Below are 18,679 nucleotides of genomic sequence, written 5' to 3'. Positions count from 1 at the left end.
ACTTTAAAAAAGAAGAAAAGAAATTTAATGGGTGCCTGGATGGCTCAGTCGGTAGAGCATGTGACTTTTGATCTTGGGGTGGTGAGTCTGAGCCCCACATTGGGGGTAGAGTTTACTTTGAAAACAGGAACTTAAGTCCGGGAGAAAAAAAAGAAAGTTTCTCCATGGTACACTCTAGCTTCCAGCCAACCTGATACTTCATAGATCCTCTGAATAAACCCTACTAAGAAAATTCTGAAGATACATATTATCAGTAGTGGTTGGAAGAACAAAATTAATGTATACAGCCAGCCAAACCAGGCAGAATCCCACCAGCAAAAATAATACAAAAGCAAAATTAATACTGCATCCACTAGTCCTAAGCAGGTTAGCAAACAATGGTACAGGCATACCTCTAAGATACTGTGGGTCTGGTTCCAGCCCACAGCAATAAAGCAAATATCGCAATAACACGAGTCAAATGAATGTTTTCGTTTCCCAGTGTGTATAAAAGCTTTGTCTGCACTATACTGCAGCCTATCAAGTGTGCAATTGCATTATGTCTATAAAAAACAATGCATATCTTAATTAAAAGTATTTTATTGCTAAAAAATGTAAGCCATCATCTGAGCTTTCAGAGTCGTAATCACCGATCACAGATCACCATGACAAATATAGTAACAATTAAAAAGTTTGAAATATTGCAGGAATTACTAAAATGTGACACAGAGACATGAAGTGAGCCAATGGTGCTGGGAATATGACACTGATAGACTTGTTGATGCAGGGTCGCCACAAACTTCAATTTGTTTAAAAAAAAAAACATAATACTATCTGTGGAATTCCATAAACCAAAGAGAAATAAAATGAAGTATGCCTATATATATGAGAAAAAACTTAAGAAGGAAAATATGGTTTGAAATACTATGCAATCATAAAAAAATACCTGTTGGCATAGATAGTTGTTTACAACAAATTAGGTGAAGAAGAGAAATTACAAATATGTATAGATAATCCCATTTTAAAAAATTTTTTAATGTTTATTTTTGAGACAGAGCGTGAGTGGGGGAGGGGCAAAGAGAGAGGGAGACAGAATCTGAAGCAGGCTCCAGGCTCCGACTTGTCAGCACAGAGCCAGAGGCAGGGCTTGAACTCTCAAACCATGAGATCATGAACTGAGTCGAAGTCAGACGCTTAACTGACTGAGAAAGCCACCCTAAGCCTCCCAGGCGCTCTGATAATCCCATTTTTTAAGTTAATTTATTTTTTTTATTAATCTCTACACCCAACGTGGGGCTTGAACTCATAACATGGAGATTAAGAGTTGCACACCCCTCCGACAGAGCCAGCCAGGTGCCCCTAGGTAATCCCATTTTTGTTAGTATTTATTAGTTAGGTGGATATATATTTTCACTTCATGGTTGTTTCCTATTAGTTTCATTTGTTTCCTATTGTTACTATAACAAATTTCCACAAATTTGGTGGCTTAAAGCAATGCAGGTTTATTCTTATAAATTCTTATAACTCTGGAGGGTCAAAGGTCTAAATTCGAGGTATTGGCAGGGACTCATTCCTTTTGGAGGCTTTGGGGAAGAATCTGTTTCCTTGCCTTTTCCGGCTTTCTGTGGCTGCCCTTATTCCTTGACCTGTGACCCCTTCATCCAACTTCTAAGTCTGCAGCTGAGTATTTTCCCCTCTCTCTGACCTGCTTCCCTCTTACAAAAGCTCTTTTAAGTACATCAAGGCCACCTGTATGATCCAGGATAACCTCCCCATCTCAAGATCTTAATCACATCCCCATCTTAATCACATCCACAAAATCCCTTTTATCATGAAAGGTAACATATTCACAGGTTCTGGGGATAGCACAGGGACATCTTTGGGGCTGCTGTTCTGCCTACCACATTACAGTGTTTATTCCTGCATGGTGAGATTGTGGGAGATTTTTGTTTTCTTTCTTTATCTGTATTTTCTTTTTTCTAAACTCAACATGTATCATTTGTATAATGTTCGAAAGGGGGTTTGCTATTAGAGTGACAAAAATGTTCTAAAATTAGATTAGATGGATGATGGTTACACAACTCACTACATTTACTAAAAGTCACTGAATTGTACACTTAAAATGGGTAAATTTTCGGGGCACCTGGGTGGCTCAGTTGGTTAAGGGTCTAACTTCGGCTCAGGTCATGATCTTGTGGTCTGTGGGTTCCAGCCCTCCATCAGGCTCTATGCTGACAGCTCAGAGCCTGGAGCCTCCTTCGGTTTCTGTGTCTCCCTCTCTCTCTAACCTTCCCCTGTTCATGCTCTCTCTCTCAAAAATAAATAAACATTAAAAAAAATTTTAATTAAAAAATGGGTAAATTTTAAGGCATATAAATTATACATCAATAAAATCGTTAAAAAACAAAAATCGATAAGGGGAGGTTTGCAATATATTTTCAAATGGCTCAACAACAACAACAAACAAACAAATGTGAGGAGAGAAAGAAAATAAACATAGCACGATGTTGGGGTACCTGGTGTTTCAATCGGTTAAGTGCCCAACTCTTGATTTCGGCTTAGGTCAGGATCTCAGGATTATGAGATCAAGCCCCAAGTTGTGCTCCATGCAAAGCACGGAGCCTGCTTGGAATTCTCCTTCCTCTCTCTCTCTCTCTGTCCCTCCCCCCATCATGCACACTCTTACCCTCTTTCTCTTTCTCACTCTCAAAATAAATAAATACACTTTAAAAAAAAACATAGCAAGATGTTAACAATTGATGAATCTAAGAGTTCATCGCAAAGTTCTTCCAACTTTGGCATAACTAAGAATTTTCAGAGGGAAACTGGTAGCGGGGACAAGAGGAAAGAATAGCGCATGTCTAGAAACCAAAGCTATTTGGACATTTAAGTCTTTTTTTTTTTAAGTTTATTTATTTGGTTTGAGAGAGAGAGAGAATGCAAGTGGGGTAGAGGCAGAGAGAGAAACGGAGAGAGAGGGAATCCAAAGCAGGCTCTGCACTAACACTGCGCAGCCTAATGCAAGGCTCGAACTCATGAACTGTAAAATCGTGACCTGAGCCAGAGTCGGAAGCTTAATTGACTGAGCCACCCAGGCGCCCCGACATTTAAGTCTTAAATGGGACTTCAGCTTCCATATTCTGGCTCTCAAGAAGCTCTGATTACTTGAAACCAGCCTAGAAGCAGCCAGCACTCACCTCTTCCTTCCTCTCCATAGCCGAGGTGAGGGGGAACCACAATCCTCCGCTTCTCTCCGATGCAAACACCAAGCAAACCTTCATCCATGCCAGCAATCACGTAGCCCTGCCCAATGTATGTGTCAAAAGTGCGGTTCCGCGAGTAGCTGGAAAAGATGGAAGGGAAGAAAGAGGTTCCTCACGAGCGATACCACAGCAGCTGTGTGCATTTGTCAGTACCATGAGGCATCAGGAACGCAGAGGCCTCCAGACCCTGGAAAAGACCAAACCTTAGAATGTGAGGACACGGCCTGGAAACATGCTCCCCCGAGAACCCACACACAGCGTGGGAGCAGTCACGTACAGACACATTCCCAGGAACAAGCCCTCCAGCCCTCTGGGTTAGCCAGATTATGGATGAGATGCAAACACACAGAAATGCAGCTAACATAAGTTGGACTGTGCTTGGTAACCATGTGAAGTTAATGAAGAAAGCATCTTATTAGAAGCTAAGAATGTGTCACAAGGGCAATGTCTCCAGTTTCTAAAGAAGAGAATATCTGTATATGTCAGACATGAATACTTGGATTGCCTGAAAAGTAACATATAGAGAGTAATTTAACTCTGCAGTGTCTACCAGAGCCTGGATGAACCCTTCCTCCTGTAATTTCTGCTCACCAAGCTACCTTCTGATGAGTGCTTGGGTTTCCCAAGTGTCACTGGCAGGAGGCCCAAGCATTCTGCTCAGTGGAGAGATCCAGCCTTTGTATAAACTGCCAATTGAAGCCGATTACTGTGAGTTTGGTGAGGACAGGAATCAAGTCCTCACAGCCAGATGTTTCTAGGATAAAATAATAAAACTTCATCTGCCACGTCTACTACCAAAGTCTGAACCACGGTAATCTGCACTCATTACTCACCCCCACCCAGTGCAGATGTGGCAAAAAGTCTGTCCTGAAAGAGCCAGTCAGTTCCACCATTACCTCAAACATGATGACCACCTCAGAATAGATGGCCAGCCGAATGGTGCCAGGGGGATGAAAAGACCCTCTGTCAGGGGCTCTCCCTTCTCAATACCCCCAGAGACCAACCACAAAGTCAAGGGACATGAAAAAGGATAACAGACGATTCTCCTCACTCAGGAAGCAGATTATCTACATAACCCCTCAGAAGAGGCTATGGAGAAATACCCTTTTCCCCCCACACTGAGGAACTCCAGACTGCAGCCATTCACATGAGCCAGGAGGGCCAGGATGGGAACACAGCCATCAAGGAAGCCAGGCTTGGCTCCCTAGCATCCTCTAGCCATGAGCCAACCTCTCACCTTCCCCAGGTTACTACTCCCTAGCCAGTACTTGAGAGATCATCAGCAGAGAACAGCCACCACCAGGGATTCAGGGAAGAGGAGGACAACTGCCAGACAGGGTCCCTTATAAAGGGACACTAAGCAGTGGGAGCAGGAAGAGCCACTGGGTGGAACAGTCAGCAAAGGTTCCATGGGGGTGGGGGAGACAGTGGACACTGAGGAGGCGGGATCTGCACAGGGGAAAGGACTGGGGAAACAAAGAGGCCAAGGATGAGAGGCAGAAAAGAGCCTCAGAGGAAGAGAATGGATGAGCAGGGTGGCCATGACATGTAGAGAAATTCGAATATCTTTAAAAGAAGACTTAAATAAAAGCAGGGGGCAGGGGAGGGGCGCCTGGGTGGTTCAGTCAGGTAAGCATCCGACTTCGGCTCAGGTCATGATCTGACTTAGGTCACGATCTCGCAGTGCGTGAGTTCGAGCCCGCGTTGGGTTCTGTGCTGACAGCTCAGAGCCTGAAGCCTGCTTCGGATTCTGTGTCTTCCTTTCTCTCTGCCCTTCCCCTGCTCACACTCTGTCTGTCTGTCTGTCTGCCTGTCTGTCTCTGTCTCTCTCTCTCTCAAGAATAAATAAACATTTAAAAAAATTTTGTTTTAAAAAAGGGAAAGTACCATGTTTCCCCAATGGGAAAGTTGAGGACTAGAAAGTTGTCAATGCTCCCCCAAACTAATATATGAATTTTGAAACAATTTCAACCAAAATCTGAGTGGTGTGGGGGGAGGGGAAGAGGGACTCCAAAATTCATTTGTAAAAAGAAACTATTTAAAATGTTCTGAAGGTCCAGGATATAGCAAGTTCTCATTCCTGTAAAAAAATAAAATGGGAGAACGTGTATAAGTATTTCACTGTGTACATGTGGAGACCTATGAGGCTAAAAACACAGGCTCCCTGTGGAGAGGGGACCTGGGTGATTGAGGGACAGGATAGGAGGGAAATTTTTCATTGTACACCCTTTTGTACTTTTAGGATTTCGATCCACATCAATGTATCACTTAATTTTAAAAACCTGATATTTAAAAAGGAAAGAAGAGGGGCACTTAGGTGGCTCATTCGGTGGAGCGTCTGATTCTTGATATCAGCTCAGGTCATGATCCCAGGACTGTGGGATTGATTCCCCACATCAGGCTCAGCACTGAGTGTGGAGCCCGCTTAAGATTCTCTCTCTCCCTCTGCCCCTCTCCCCTGCCTGTGCTCTCTCTCTCTCTCTCAAATAAAATAATAAAAATAAAAATAAAAAGGAAAAAAGAATACTCTCTACCATACAAACTAACAAACAACAATAGTTAAAAGTGTGGTATTGGCCTATACATAGCTAGGTTAATAAAAAAGGGTAAAAATTTTAGACAAAGACCCAAAAGTATGTGTAAGAATTTAGTACATAATCAGGGTGCCTGGGTGGCTCAGTCGGTTGAGCATCTAACTCTTGATTTTGACTCAGGTCATGATCCCAGGGTTGTGGGATTGAGCCCCACATTGGGCTCTGGGTGGAGCCTACTTAGGATTCTCTCTCCCCTCCCTCAGTCCCTCTCCCCTGCTTGTCCTCTCTCTCTCTCTCTCTCTCTCTCTCAAAACAAAAAGAAAGGAAAAAAAAGAGAAGGAAAATAATTTAGTACACAATAAAAGTCACATTTTAGATGAGTGAGGGAAAGATAGCGTTTCTGGAAGAAATAAAGTTAGATTCTGACTGTCACACTGAATACCACAAAAAGTTCTGGATGGATTTAAGATTTAAACATGAAAGCATTTATGAGCATGGAAAGACACTGTGGAAGGCTATTAATATTTACCTCAGGTGGTAAAGGGGTTAATGGGAAATTACTACATTTTATTACACATCATTGTATTGTTTCACTTATACAATAAGAACATAATACTTTTTTTTAAGTAAGCTCTACATCCAACATGGGGCTTGAACTCACGACCCCAAGATCAAGAGTCATATACTCTACCAACTGAGCCAGCCAGATGCCCCAATAAGGAATATTTTAAAGGGTAAAACCTTAAAACCATTAAAAAGGCTTAAGGAAAATATAGACAAATGTTTATGTACTCCAGGGGAGGGGACAGATTCTTTATTTTTACCAAGCCCCCAAAGACAGAATATATAAGAATTTATGTAAGAGTAAAGGAAACCATAAAGAAGTTAAATGTATTTAACAACATAAAAAGTTTACATTTAAATAGGTCCAAAATCACAATAACAAAAATTAAAATGCAAAAAAATAAGGAATATTCCTTCAACAATATACAACCATAAAAGGGTTACTATCTTTAATGTATAGAGGTCTTCATATATTCAAACTGATAAGAAAAGGACAAATACCAGTATCTTTAACATAAAAACAGACAAAAGATACAAACAGGTAAATCATAAAAGAAGGTAACCAAATGGTCTAGTAATAAACATTTAAAACAATTTCAACCTCAGTAGCAATGAAGAAATACAGATGAAAACTATAAGGTTCCATTTTTTTCCTATGAACTGGCAAAGATTATTTAAAAATGATTCCCGGGGCGCCTGGAAGGCTCAGTCGGTTAAGTGTCCGACTTCAGCTCAGGTCACGATCTCGCGGTCTGTGAGTTCGAGCCCCGCGTCGGGCTCTGGGCTGATGGCTCAGAGCCTGGAGCCTGCTTCGGATTCTGTGTCTCCCTCTCTCTCTGCCCCTCCCCCGTTCATGCTCTGTCTCTCTCTGTCTCAAAAATAAATAAACCTTAAAAAAAATTTTTAAAAAAATAAAAAATAAAAAAATAAAATAAAAATGATTCTCAATGTCACTGAGTTTGAGGGAATGGGGCATTTTTAGATAGTGATGGTGAGTAAAGGCTTGGTGAGGAAAACTTAGTTGTGTATACAAAAACTATAACCCAGGGGTGCCTGGGTGGCTCAGTCGGTTAAGGGTCCAACTTCAGCTTAGGTCATGATCTCACCGTTCATGAGGTCAAGCCCCACACCGGGCTCTGCTCTAACAGCAGGAAGCCTGCTTGAGATCCTCTCTCTGCCCCTTCCCACATCTCTCTCTCAAAATAAATAAACTTAAAAAAATTCTTGAAAAAAAACCCCAAATACCTTTGTTCCAGAGATTCTTCTAGAAGTGTATCCCAAGGAAACAATCTTACACGTTAAGATTTAGCTGCAAAAATATTTACTGCAGCCCTACATAGAATGTCAAAAGGCAGGCACCTGGGTGGTTCAATCTGTTAAGCATCCAACCTGATTTTGGCTCAGGTCATGATCTCATGGTTCATGAGTTCGAGCCCCATGGCTCTGGGCTGACAGTGTGGAGCTTGCTTGGGATTCTCTCTCTCACTCTCTCTCTCAAAATAAATAAACCTTAAATTTAAAAAGAATATCAAAAGGTAGAAAGCAACAGATGGGACTATGATTATTGTGATGAGCACTGAGTAATATATGGAATTGTTGAATCATTATGTTGCACACCTGAAACTACACTGTACATTAATTATACTTCAGTAAAAGGTAGAAAACAATTGGGATTGATTACCTAAATTAAGGCAAATCCATATAAAGAATATTATGTAGCTATTAGGACAGACTAGATCCCAATGCACTGAAATGGAAAGCTTTTTTTTTTTTTTTAATGTTTATCTATTTTGAGAGAGAGAGATACAGAGATAAAGCATGAGCAGGGGAGGGGCAGAGAGAGAGGGAGACAGAAAATGCCAAGCAGACTCCTCATTCACAAAACGCGAGATCATGACCTGAGCCAAAATCAAGAGCGAGATGCTTAAGTAATTGAGCCACCCAGTCACTCCAATGGAAAGCTTTTTTTAAATCTAATAAAATTATAGTTCTAATATGGAAAGAAATATGGTGTACAATAGAAAAAATGGTCTTAATTAGAAATATAATTCCAGAGGGGCTCCTGGGTGGCTCAGTCGGTTAAGTGTCTGACTCTTGATCTCAGCTCAGGTCTTGAGCCCCAGGGTTATGAATTCAAGCCCCATGTTGGGCTCCACACTGGGTGTGAAGCCTACTTAGAAAAAAAAGTATGTGTGTGTGTGTGTGTGTGTGTGTGTGTGTGTGTGTGTGTGTGTGTAGGACAGAACCAAGCTCATATAACAATAATACACACACACTGAATGTTTTCTGTAACAGAAAAAGACTAAAGACAACTCAAATGTTCATCAATAGGGGAATGTAACGTTAAGTAAGTTTGGAATATTCACTCAATGAAACCTAGGCAGACATAAAAAATAAATAATTTCTCTCTATGTATTAAATATGGAAAAAAAACAAGGTGAAAAAAAAAGCAAGAGGCAGAATAGTTGTATTTCTTTATATTTGCATTAGGAAAAAATCCACACGCTGGAAGAATCAAATAGAAACTCATTAATAAAAGTGGGTGTCTTAGTTGAGCCTCCGACTCTTGATTTCAGCTCAGGTTGTGATCTCACAGTTTGTGGGATCAAACCCCATGTTGGGCTCCACCCTGTCAGCGAAGAGCCTCCTTGGGATTCTCCCTCTCTCTCTCTTTCTCTCTCTCTCACTCTGAAAGTAAATAAATAAACTTTTAAAAAAAAGTGGTTAATTCTAGGGGTGGCTGGCTGGCTCAGTCAGTAGAGTGGTAGAGTGTGCAACTCTTGATCTCAGGGTCGTGAGTTCAAGCCCCACATAGGGCATAGAGCTTACTTTAAAAAAAATAAATAGGGGCGCCTGGGTGGCGCAGTCGGTTGAGCGGCCGACTTCAGCCAGGTCACGATCTCACGGTCCGTGAGTTCGAGCCCCGCGTCGGGCTCTGGGCTGATGGCTCAGAGCCTGGAGCCTGTTTCCGATTCTGTGTCTCCCTCTTTCTCTGTCCCTCCCCCGTTCATGCTCTGTCTCTCTCTGTCCCAAAAATAAATAATAAATAAAAAAATTTATAAAAAAAATAAATAAGTAAAAGTAGTTAATTCTAAGTGGCTGGAGGGGGGAGGGATATGTGAGGTAGGCAGGAGTAGGTAATAGGATATACCTTAATACATACTTTGTTTTAATTTTGAACCATGTAGCTATTACTTTTTCCAAAGAAATCAAATGAAAATTGTAAAAGAATAGGAAAGATAAATTATTCAAACAAAATAATACCATATAAGGAATACCATATAAAAATTCTTCTGTACTGTTTTTGGATGACTCAAGAAATTAGAAGCTTATTACCTCAGAGAGACAGGTAGATTGCTGTCACTACCTGTTTGCTCTACAGGAAGCTAGAGAGGTGGTTTCCAAAGAGCACATACCTACCACTTGAAAGAGCAAGACACAGCAACTGCCTGCTCCAGCCACTGGCACAACTGCAAGCTAAGCCCAATAAACAAAACAGGACTCTGAATAACAACAGAGGCATGGTAATTAGCCTCTGAAGCAACCAGAAGGAAGCTGAATGCACCCAACTGGCCTCCTGCAGTAGCCTTTGAAGTTCACAGAGCACTCTCACATCCCTTATCTCTTTAACCATCTCTGAGAAAGGTGCTAATAACAGGGAAAAAAACTGAAGTTCAGGGAAGCCAGACCATACACTGGGGCTAGAACCCAGATCTCCTGGCACCAAGTCTGTTCTCTCCTCCTCCTACCACCCAGACCTCAGTTCTGGCCACTTCCCATCCTGGATCCCATAGTTGGGTTCATACTGGATAGTCAAGAACACTATAGGGGGATGGTGGGAGTGTAAGCTGAGCCTCTCCTGTTTTCCTGTAGACTTCTATGCCCCAGGCCCCAAGAAGGAGACTGTTCCAACAGCCTCTGAAGGAATTCAGTGTCAGAAAACAGAAGTCTATACTGGAGATGAAAATACTAACTACAAATCAGCACTGACAGAGTATTCAGATCATGGTCCAGCCAGAGGTAGACTGTATTTAGTAAGTCATTCTGATGAGTAAAGGCTCCAGTTATTTCCTTACCTGGAATCAAAGAAGGTGCCATCCAGAAGTGTGCCATTGTAATGATACCTGAGAAAGTCCCCACTTTGACTTCGCCGCTCACAGTTTTCAGGCACTACCTTATTTTCAATGGAAATGCCATCCTTGGGGTTATGGAGGTCCAATAACGCAACGTCAAACACCAGAGATGCCTGTCCAGGAATGTCTTTCCCTAGAGGGGAATGGAGGAAGCTGATGAAATCAGGACACAAGATTTAGAAAGTATTTTTATTTTATTTTATTTTATTTTATTAAAAAAACATTTTTTTAATGTTTATTTATTCTTGAGAGAGAGACAGACAGAGACAGAGTGTGAGTGGGGAAGGGTCAGAGAAAGAGGGAGAAACAGAATCTGAAGCAGGCTCCAGGCTCTGAGCTGTCAGCACAGAGCCTGACACGGGGCTCGAACTCACAAACTGTGAGATCATAACCTGAGCTGAAGTCGGACACCTAACCGACTGAGCCACCCAGGCGCCCCTAGAAAGTACTTTTAACTACAACTCAATTCCCACTGTGTTGGTGTTACTCATTCCTTAAAGTTTTCAAGCCAAAGGAATAAATGTTCTTCTGCATGTTGGGTGGTCCTTCTGGTGTCCAACTATGTTCTGTCACCATTGTGTCCATGGTGCCCAACCATGGGCTGGCGGGTATATTTGAAGACTGACTTCTTCAGGAAAAGGAGCAAACCAATATTAATGACATGCGACACTACTACAACCATATTTTCTATGCTTGTGCTGACAAATCAAGGTGCTACGTGGGTGGTTATGCACCCACATGCAAGCCCAAATGCTTCTGTGGGTCTCTGTTTGCATACAAATGCAAATCACAGACATTTGAAGGTATAAATTCCAAACCCTGGACCTGGTTCTGCAGAATATGACACAGACTTGTTCTTTGGAACCAACAGCCAATTTTTTGAAGCGGCAACATGCACAATTCAATGTATTAACTACATCTAAAACAAGATATAAATAAAACTAAAGCTAGCTAAGAGGGAAAAAAATGGCACCCACATTGCAAAATACAAATCCTCAAATCGCTTCCACCTCACTTCTGGATCATACTGCTTCTTTTGGATGTTCCCAGCAGTGGGGACTTACTGAGTATCTGCAAAATGATAATCTACACGAAGAGATTATTGGGCACTAACTCTTCCTGCAAAGATCAACATCAAGCAATAAATAACTCAATCCAGTACTTTGAGATAAAGGAAGTTAACTGACAAAAACCACCTACCTCCACACTCTTACTTGCCATTTGTTATACCTTGCAAAGGAGTAGGCCTGGGCAAGTGAGTAAGACAGTACACTATGACTGAGCTCCTTCAATGGCTCTGGCAGAGCCCACCCCTATTCCTTCCCCTCAGGGAAATCATGAAATCTTCTGAAAGCAGCTGCTGAGTCAGACTCTGGAATGCAAGGTGTGGTCAATCCCTGAAGTGTGTGTATGGGTGTGACAGAATATTAATCTTTTGTACTTTCCTGTATTTTTTAATTTAGTAGAAAAAAGAAAGCCTTAAATGTAACTCCAGAGTTTAAATTTTTCTAGCATTATCATGTACTAATTGCATCTATGTTTTTTTTTTTAACAATAACTTTATCAAGATCTAATTTCCATACCATAGAATTCACCTATTTAAACTCATACCCAGGTAGTTGAGCACAGTATTAAAATACTAAATAATAACTATTTCAATTTTTTTTAAATGTTTTCTTTATTTTTGAGAGAGAGAGAGAGTGAGTAGAGGGGGGCAGAGAGAGGGGGAGACACAGAATCCAAAGCAGGCTCCAGGCTCCGAGCTGTCAGCACAGAGCCCAATGCGGGACTCGAACTCATGAACTGTGAGATCATTCATGACCAGAGGTGAAGTCAGATGCTTAACTGACTGAACCACACAGGTACCCCTTCAGTTATTTATTTAAAATAAATAAATAATACTCCTCAAATTAGGCCAGGCATCTAGTTTTACTATGTATGACATATGCACCTGGATGACGTCAAAAGGATTTGAGAGCCCTGGGAAATAAACTCCCCCTGGCTAAGGAGGAGACCATTTGAGTAATAAGAATAACAACATGTCTTGGAGACTGGAGAATTTGTATTTACAGATTACAATTATAGTTGTTTTCAAATTTTATTTTTCTTTTAGCATGGAATCCCTACCCCTGCTTTTTGAAGAGACTGTCTGTCTGCAGATCTCCAGCAATACAAGTAGAAGTGGACAGGAGAGAAGGCTGAGCCCCATTTCCTTCTCTCTCCTCCTGCTCTGTAGATATACAGAGCCAGGAAACACAGCTTAGAAAACATTATTTTAGGGTCATTATAAGTCAGGTACCACAGTCAGTAAACTCTTAGATGTATCATTTTATCATTTCAATTCTTCGCTACGTATATCTACTTGATTAAAGAGAAGTTTTAATGTTCATTATTTTTTTGAGAGAGAGAGAGAGAGAGAGAGAGAGTACACAAGTAGAAGAATAGGCAGAGAGAGAGGGAAACGGAGAAGTAGGCTCCGTGCTGTCAGCACAGAGCCTGATGCAGGGCCCAATCTCACAAACTGTGAGATCATGACCTGAGCCAATATCAGGAGTTGGACACTTAATGGACTGAGCCACCCAGGTGACCCTATATCTACTTGTTTAAATGCCAGGAGGTTGTCTTTGTTGTGTTAGCCTGCCAGGGTGATTAAATATGTCTGAAATTAAAATATGAGTAACTGTGAAATTCCATTTGCCAAACAATAGTCTGTTTTCTCTCTACAAAAAGGACACTAATTCAAATTAATGTTTTTTTTCTAACATGCTTTGCATCTGTCCACCTGGAACTAATGTCACAGGTAAAGCCCACTGTGAAGGAACAAATCAGGGGAAAAAATGGCAATTCTGGCATCATATACTAAATTTATACCTTGATATCTACAGTCTTTAGACTTTCCAGTTCATTTGTCATTTCACAGATGGGAAAATGTAGGCTGGAGAGGTTGGTGCCCAAGGTTACAGTTTATGGGGCAGTGGCAGATGCTTACTTATGAAAAGCCAATGACCATGAATAAGTGGAAGATTCTACAATTCAGTGATGAGACACTAGATGATTTAGACTAGCACTGCCCAACAGAACATTCTACAGTAATGGAAATGCTCTGTACCTGCACTGTCTAGGTACATGCAGCTCTTAAGTACATGCAGCAACATGCAGCTCTTAAGTACGTGAAATGTGGCAGTGTAGCTAAAGAGCAGAATCTTAGATTTTATTTAGTTTTAATTTATTTTAAATGTAAATATAAATAGCCATATGGAGCTAGTGGCTACTATATTGGACAGTGCAAGTCTAGACCAAAAGGTCTGGCGGGTTTCATGTGGTAAATTGAATTAATCACTGCAATAAAAATAAGGAGAGATGAGAGTAGCTTAAAGAATGAGAAAGACTTACCATCTCCATCTTCTCCATAGGCCAGGAAAGGAGGTATGGTGATGATGCGCTTTTCCCCCACACACATCCCCAACAGCCCTTTATCCATTCCAGGAATCAACCAGCCAATGCCCACATATGTGTCATATGTTTTCATGCGATTATGACTGAAAACCAATGAGAAAGGGGAAAAGTTCCATGCTATGAGGGTGTTTCCAACTCATCCCTCAATAATGTTTTAGATACCCAATTATCAGCTAAATAGTGAACCTATACCCATCTCTGAAGAGGCATTTTTGGATCTTCACTCCCAAAGACAGCAGCAGTCTTCAAATTGAGAAATCATGTAATTAAACCACAGTGGTCTAATTGGCCTGCTATTCTATCTAACCAAATACACTGTAATGACAGGAAAGCCCAAAAGGTTCACTGTTTCTGGCTTAGCACCCTACTCTTGGCAGTTCTCCATAGCATCACATACATTCAGCCTTCCCCTCTTCCTTCCACGGGAAAACTATTAAAATGGACCAAAAAATGCATCAACCTATTTGGAAATAGGGCTCTTCACTTATTGATGAGCTCTCAAGATACTGTTAATTTAGAGAAACACTGTTCTCACATTTCTGTAAAATATATTAAAGTTTTGATCTGGCTTTATGGAGCATGAAACATGTACCAAAAGCATTAAGGAAAGGGGTTGGTGCTGATGGAAGTTGGGAAGAGTCTGTCTTCTGGTTTCTTGATGGGCATAAAAAGCAGGTGAGACAGAAGGAAGTAAGGGGCATTTCACCAATGTTACCTTGAATGGCAGGACTTACCTTGAATCAAACAGTGTCCCATCCAAGAACGTTCCATTGTAGTGGTACCTTACAAAATCAGACACCTGGATGGTCCGAGGGCAACTGGGGGGTGTGAAGTAAGTGTGAATCTGAACTTGATCTTCAGAATTCCAAATATCCATTAGAAGTACATCAAAATGAAGAACTGAATCTGGGGGGATCACACCAGCTAAAAATTAAAGAGAATTCACACTGAGAAGTTGCTGCCTTTCGGGCCAGATGAATAAACACCTAGGATTCAAGGGGGTCGCTGAACAATTCTAAAATGGGCCATGCTCCCTCCCTCTTTCCTCCAAATGAAATAGAAAAGAGAAAAAAATGTTTTCCTCTCAACAAGGGTGACATTCAATATACCAGTGTTAATAACAACTTCTTTTATATTTAGAAAAAATTCACTGAAGATGAAATTTTAGTGCTGTGTGTGTATGTGTTCATTGCTTCTCATTTCCCCCCAATTTAAAGTCTCTGCAGATCCTCTGGTCTGCTTGACTGAAAGCCCTTCAAATGTTCTGGTTGTATCTGCAGATACGTTTACAAATATGGAACAAAACTTACAAACTCCTTCACTTCCATAGGCAAGCTTTGGGGGGATCTTCACAAAGCGCCTCTCATTTACACACATCCCAACCAGAGCTTGGTCCATCCCTGCAATCAGTTGTCCTTTTCCCACAAACACGTTGAAAGTAGAGTCTCTGTCATAGCTGAAGACCCAAGAGGTAGAACAAGAATAAGAAAAGTACAAATTAATCCTTCCCTTAGTGAAGTCATCCAGTGAAAATGTACCCCTGGATAGAGTGAGGCCAATGCAACCCAAAATCAGCCTGTAGAGGAGTTACTGATACAGGAAACGTCTTCACCAATAGTACTTTCAGGGTTGGAGTTTTTTAATTATTGTGAATACTGCCAGTAAATCCAGTTAGATAAGCAGTGACATAACTCTCCCTAGAAAAAACATATATTATTTTTAATATATTATATTATTAAGTCTATTTTGCAAAAGAGCTATCAAGTCTTTCACTAAAAACAGTTTATTCAATTTCTATGCGATTGTTTAAATCTTTTTTTAATGTTTATTTATTTTGAGAGAGACAGAGACAGAGAGAGAGCATAAGTGGAGGAGGGACAGAGAGAGAGAGACACACAGAATCCGAAGCAGGTTCCAGGCTCTGAGCTGTCAGCACAGAGTCCGATGAGGGGCTCAAACCCACAAACCATGAGATCATGACCTGACCCGAAGTCAGACGCTTAACCGACTGAGCCACCCAGTCGCCCCTGTGTGATTGTTTAAAAGCAACAACGTAGGGGCACCTGGGTGGCTCAGTCGGTTAAGCGTCTGACTTCAGCTCAGGTCACGATCTCGCGGTCCGTGAGTTCGAGCCCCGCGTTGGGCTCTGGCCTGATGGCTCAGAGCCTGGAGCCTGCTTATGATTCTGTGCCTCCCTCTCTCTCTGCCCCTCCCCCTTTCATGCTCTGTCTCTCTCTGTCTCAAAAATAAATAAACATTAAAAAAAAAATTAAAAAAAAAAACAATAAAAGCAACAACGTAAGATACTAATGCTCCATTACCATATTTATCTGATTTTTCTTTTTTTAATTTTTTTTAACGTTTATTTATTTTTGAGACAGAGAGAGAGACAGAGCATGAACGGGGGAGGGGAAGAGAGAGAGGGAGACACAGAATCGGAAGCAGGCTCCAGGCTCTGAGCCATCAGCCCAGAGCCCGACGCGGGGCTCGAACTCACGGACCGCAAGATCGTGACCTGAGCTGAAGTCAGACGCTTAACCGACTGAGCCACCCAGGCACCCCTGATTTTTCTTTTTATCTTTAGGTCTGTAAGTTGGAGAAGTAGCATGATAGCATAAAGGATACTTAAACTCTCTTAACCGATTTCCTCCACCACAAAAATGGGAGTAACAATAATAGTCATCCCAAGATATATATGATATTACAATCGGTAACGTGCTCTGAAAACCTAAGAGTTATGCCAATATTACTATAATTGTTACAGGTCATAGAAAGTCTGATACAGTCTAGGAATCACTAATACATGTGTTTTAAAGGCTGATTGGTGACGGCCTTAGGTTGGAAGATAAATAATGGAACCGTGACCAACATCTATGATCTCATCCTCTTTATGTCAAATTCTACAACCATCAAGGGTTTGCCTATTAGGAGACTGTGCTAGGTGCTTTGGGAGATATAAAAACATCCAAGGCATGGATTTTGCCTATTGCAAAAAAACCAGCAGAGATACCCAGAGAGTTTCAAATACTATGTTGAAGAAAACAACTACAGGGCTTGGTTTATAACAATGAAACACTGGAAATAAGAAGTTTCAAGGGTATGGCACTGATTGCATTTAAGGCAAGGTCGTGCAATAAAACGCTGTGTAGTCATTTAAAAATATCAGATTTATGTCCATTGGCACAGGAGGACATATACAGTAACAGAAAAGTACAGGCTATAGAGTCACAGCGTAAAAGGATTCCATTTTGAACTGACATAGATACATTCGAAATCCACAGGGTGACACATAAAAACATTACCAATGGTACTCTATGAGTACCATTTCAGGTGGCTTAACTTGTTTTCTCTTTAATTCTCTCTTAATTTTCAAAATGATGATGAAAGACACATGTAATAAAATATTAAGAGCTGTTAGAATTTACCTCATTGGGATGTGCTCTCTTCATTCGGTAAATTACTGCCACCTTTTCCTCATTTTCCTTAATGAACAATCTGGAGGAGCAGCACAGTCCACTTCCCCACCCATCAGGGCAGCTTCCTCAGACCCGCCCTTCTTATGCTTCCTCCTCCTGGTTTTACAACCCATTTTAATAACTTTCCTTTTGCAAGGTCGGTGAACAGAAAGCAAAATTCCAAGTTCAGGTCAGCAAGCCAAAGGACAAACACACATGGTCAACTGTGTGCCCAAGACAGCTTTACACCTCCACCCTCTACCTCCAGGGACCAACACCCGCCCCCTGGAATGCCAGCTCTTTAATTTCACTTGGCTGGGGCCTTGCCATGCCCTGAACCATCATCCAACTGGCGGGTTTATATCAATAATGGACCAAAACTCAAAGCTTCAAAGACATCCCAGGTACAGAACATGTGCAAACAGCTACAATGCACAGGCTGGAAACTACCTTAGAAACAAGTTTTTCATCCATAGAACCTGAATATGGTTCCCAAATTTAATAAGAGTTTTTAATAATAATTACTATTTAGAGTGTTTATTATGTGTCAGGTACAGTGGCAAACTAAGCTTTTCCACATACTACCCCATGTAATCATCAGACAACACTTCAAGGTGGGTGCTGATACTCTGGCTCTCTGGAGGGGAAAGAATCTTCCAAGCTCACAGTTAGCCAACTGGGGAAAAAAAGCGAGAACACAGGTCTATCCGACCCTTAACCTCCTAGCATGGGGCCAGGCCCTAGATGATATATAAAAACAGTTGTTTCGGTGCCTGGGTGGCTCAGTCGGTTGAGCATCTGACTTTTGGCTTCAGCTCAGGTCATGATCCCAGGGTCATGAGATTGAGCCCCATGTCGGACTCCACACTGAGCATGGAGTCTGCTTAAGATTCTCTGTCTCTGTCTCTCTCTCCCTCTGCCTCTCTTCTTCACTTGTGCTCTCTCTGTCTCTCTCTCTCTCTCAAATTAAAAAAAAAATTTTTTTTAACTGTTGTTGCCTTGCAGTATTAATTTCTTCACTTGATGACTACCTAAGCAAAGTGCTAAAAACAAAAAACAAAAAAACTTTCTGAAGAAAAGTTTTAATTTACATATGTGAGAAATTAACAATGCAAGACTAGAATTATCTCCTGCTTAAAACTCTGACCATCTGGAAAAATAAAGTCTTTCTGAGTAAATCTGTGCTGATCAGCACAACTGGCACAAATTCACTTGCAGAGTCAAGCCCAGAAGTGGTTATGAAAATTACTTCTGCAAGCTCTGGAATAAGCACTTATATGGCCTGTCCCAGTATC

The 18,679-nt window shown here is 41.2% G+C and overlaps 2 protein-coding genes across 2 annotated transcripts in view; one reads left to right on the top strand and one right to left on the bottom strand.

Moving 5' to 3' along the window:
• The window catches only part of RP9 (RP9 pre-mRNA splicing factor), a 196,191-nt gene that overhangs the window by 132,103 nt on the left and 45,409 nt on the right, over nt 1–18,679 (top strand). The window lies entirely within an intron of this gene.
• Nucleotides 1–18,679, bottom strand: part of FKBP9 (FKBP prolyl isomerase 9) — a 42,247-nt gene that overhangs the window by 13,132 nt on the left and 10,436 nt on the right. The window contains exons 2-6 of the mRNA XM_042921655.1: nt 15,240–15,385; nt 14,664–14,853; nt 13,867–14,012; nt 10,417–10,606; nt 3,177–3,322 (exon numbers count right to left, since the gene is read on the bottom strand). Coding sequence (XP_042777589.1) covers nt 3,177–3,322; nt 10,417–10,606; nt 13,867–14,012; nt 14,664–14,853; nt 15,240–15,385 — 818 coding nt within the window. The remainder of the gene's footprint in view (nt 1–3,176; nt 3,323–10,416; nt 10,607–13,866; nt 14,013–14,663; nt 14,854–15,239; nt 15,386–18,679) is intronic.

This window comes from Panthera leo, chromosome A2 (assembly GCF_018350215.1).
Source record: "Panthera leo isolate Ple1 chromosome A2, P.leo_Ple1_pat1.1, whole genome shotgun sequence".
In the NCBI taxonomy this organism is placed as follows: domain Eukaryota; kingdom Metazoa; phylum Chordata; class Mammalia; order Carnivora; family Felidae; genus Panthera; species Panthera leo.
The sequence above is the reverse complement of the archived record's forward strand: the minus strand, read 5'-3'. Positions and strand labels throughout refer to the sequence as shown.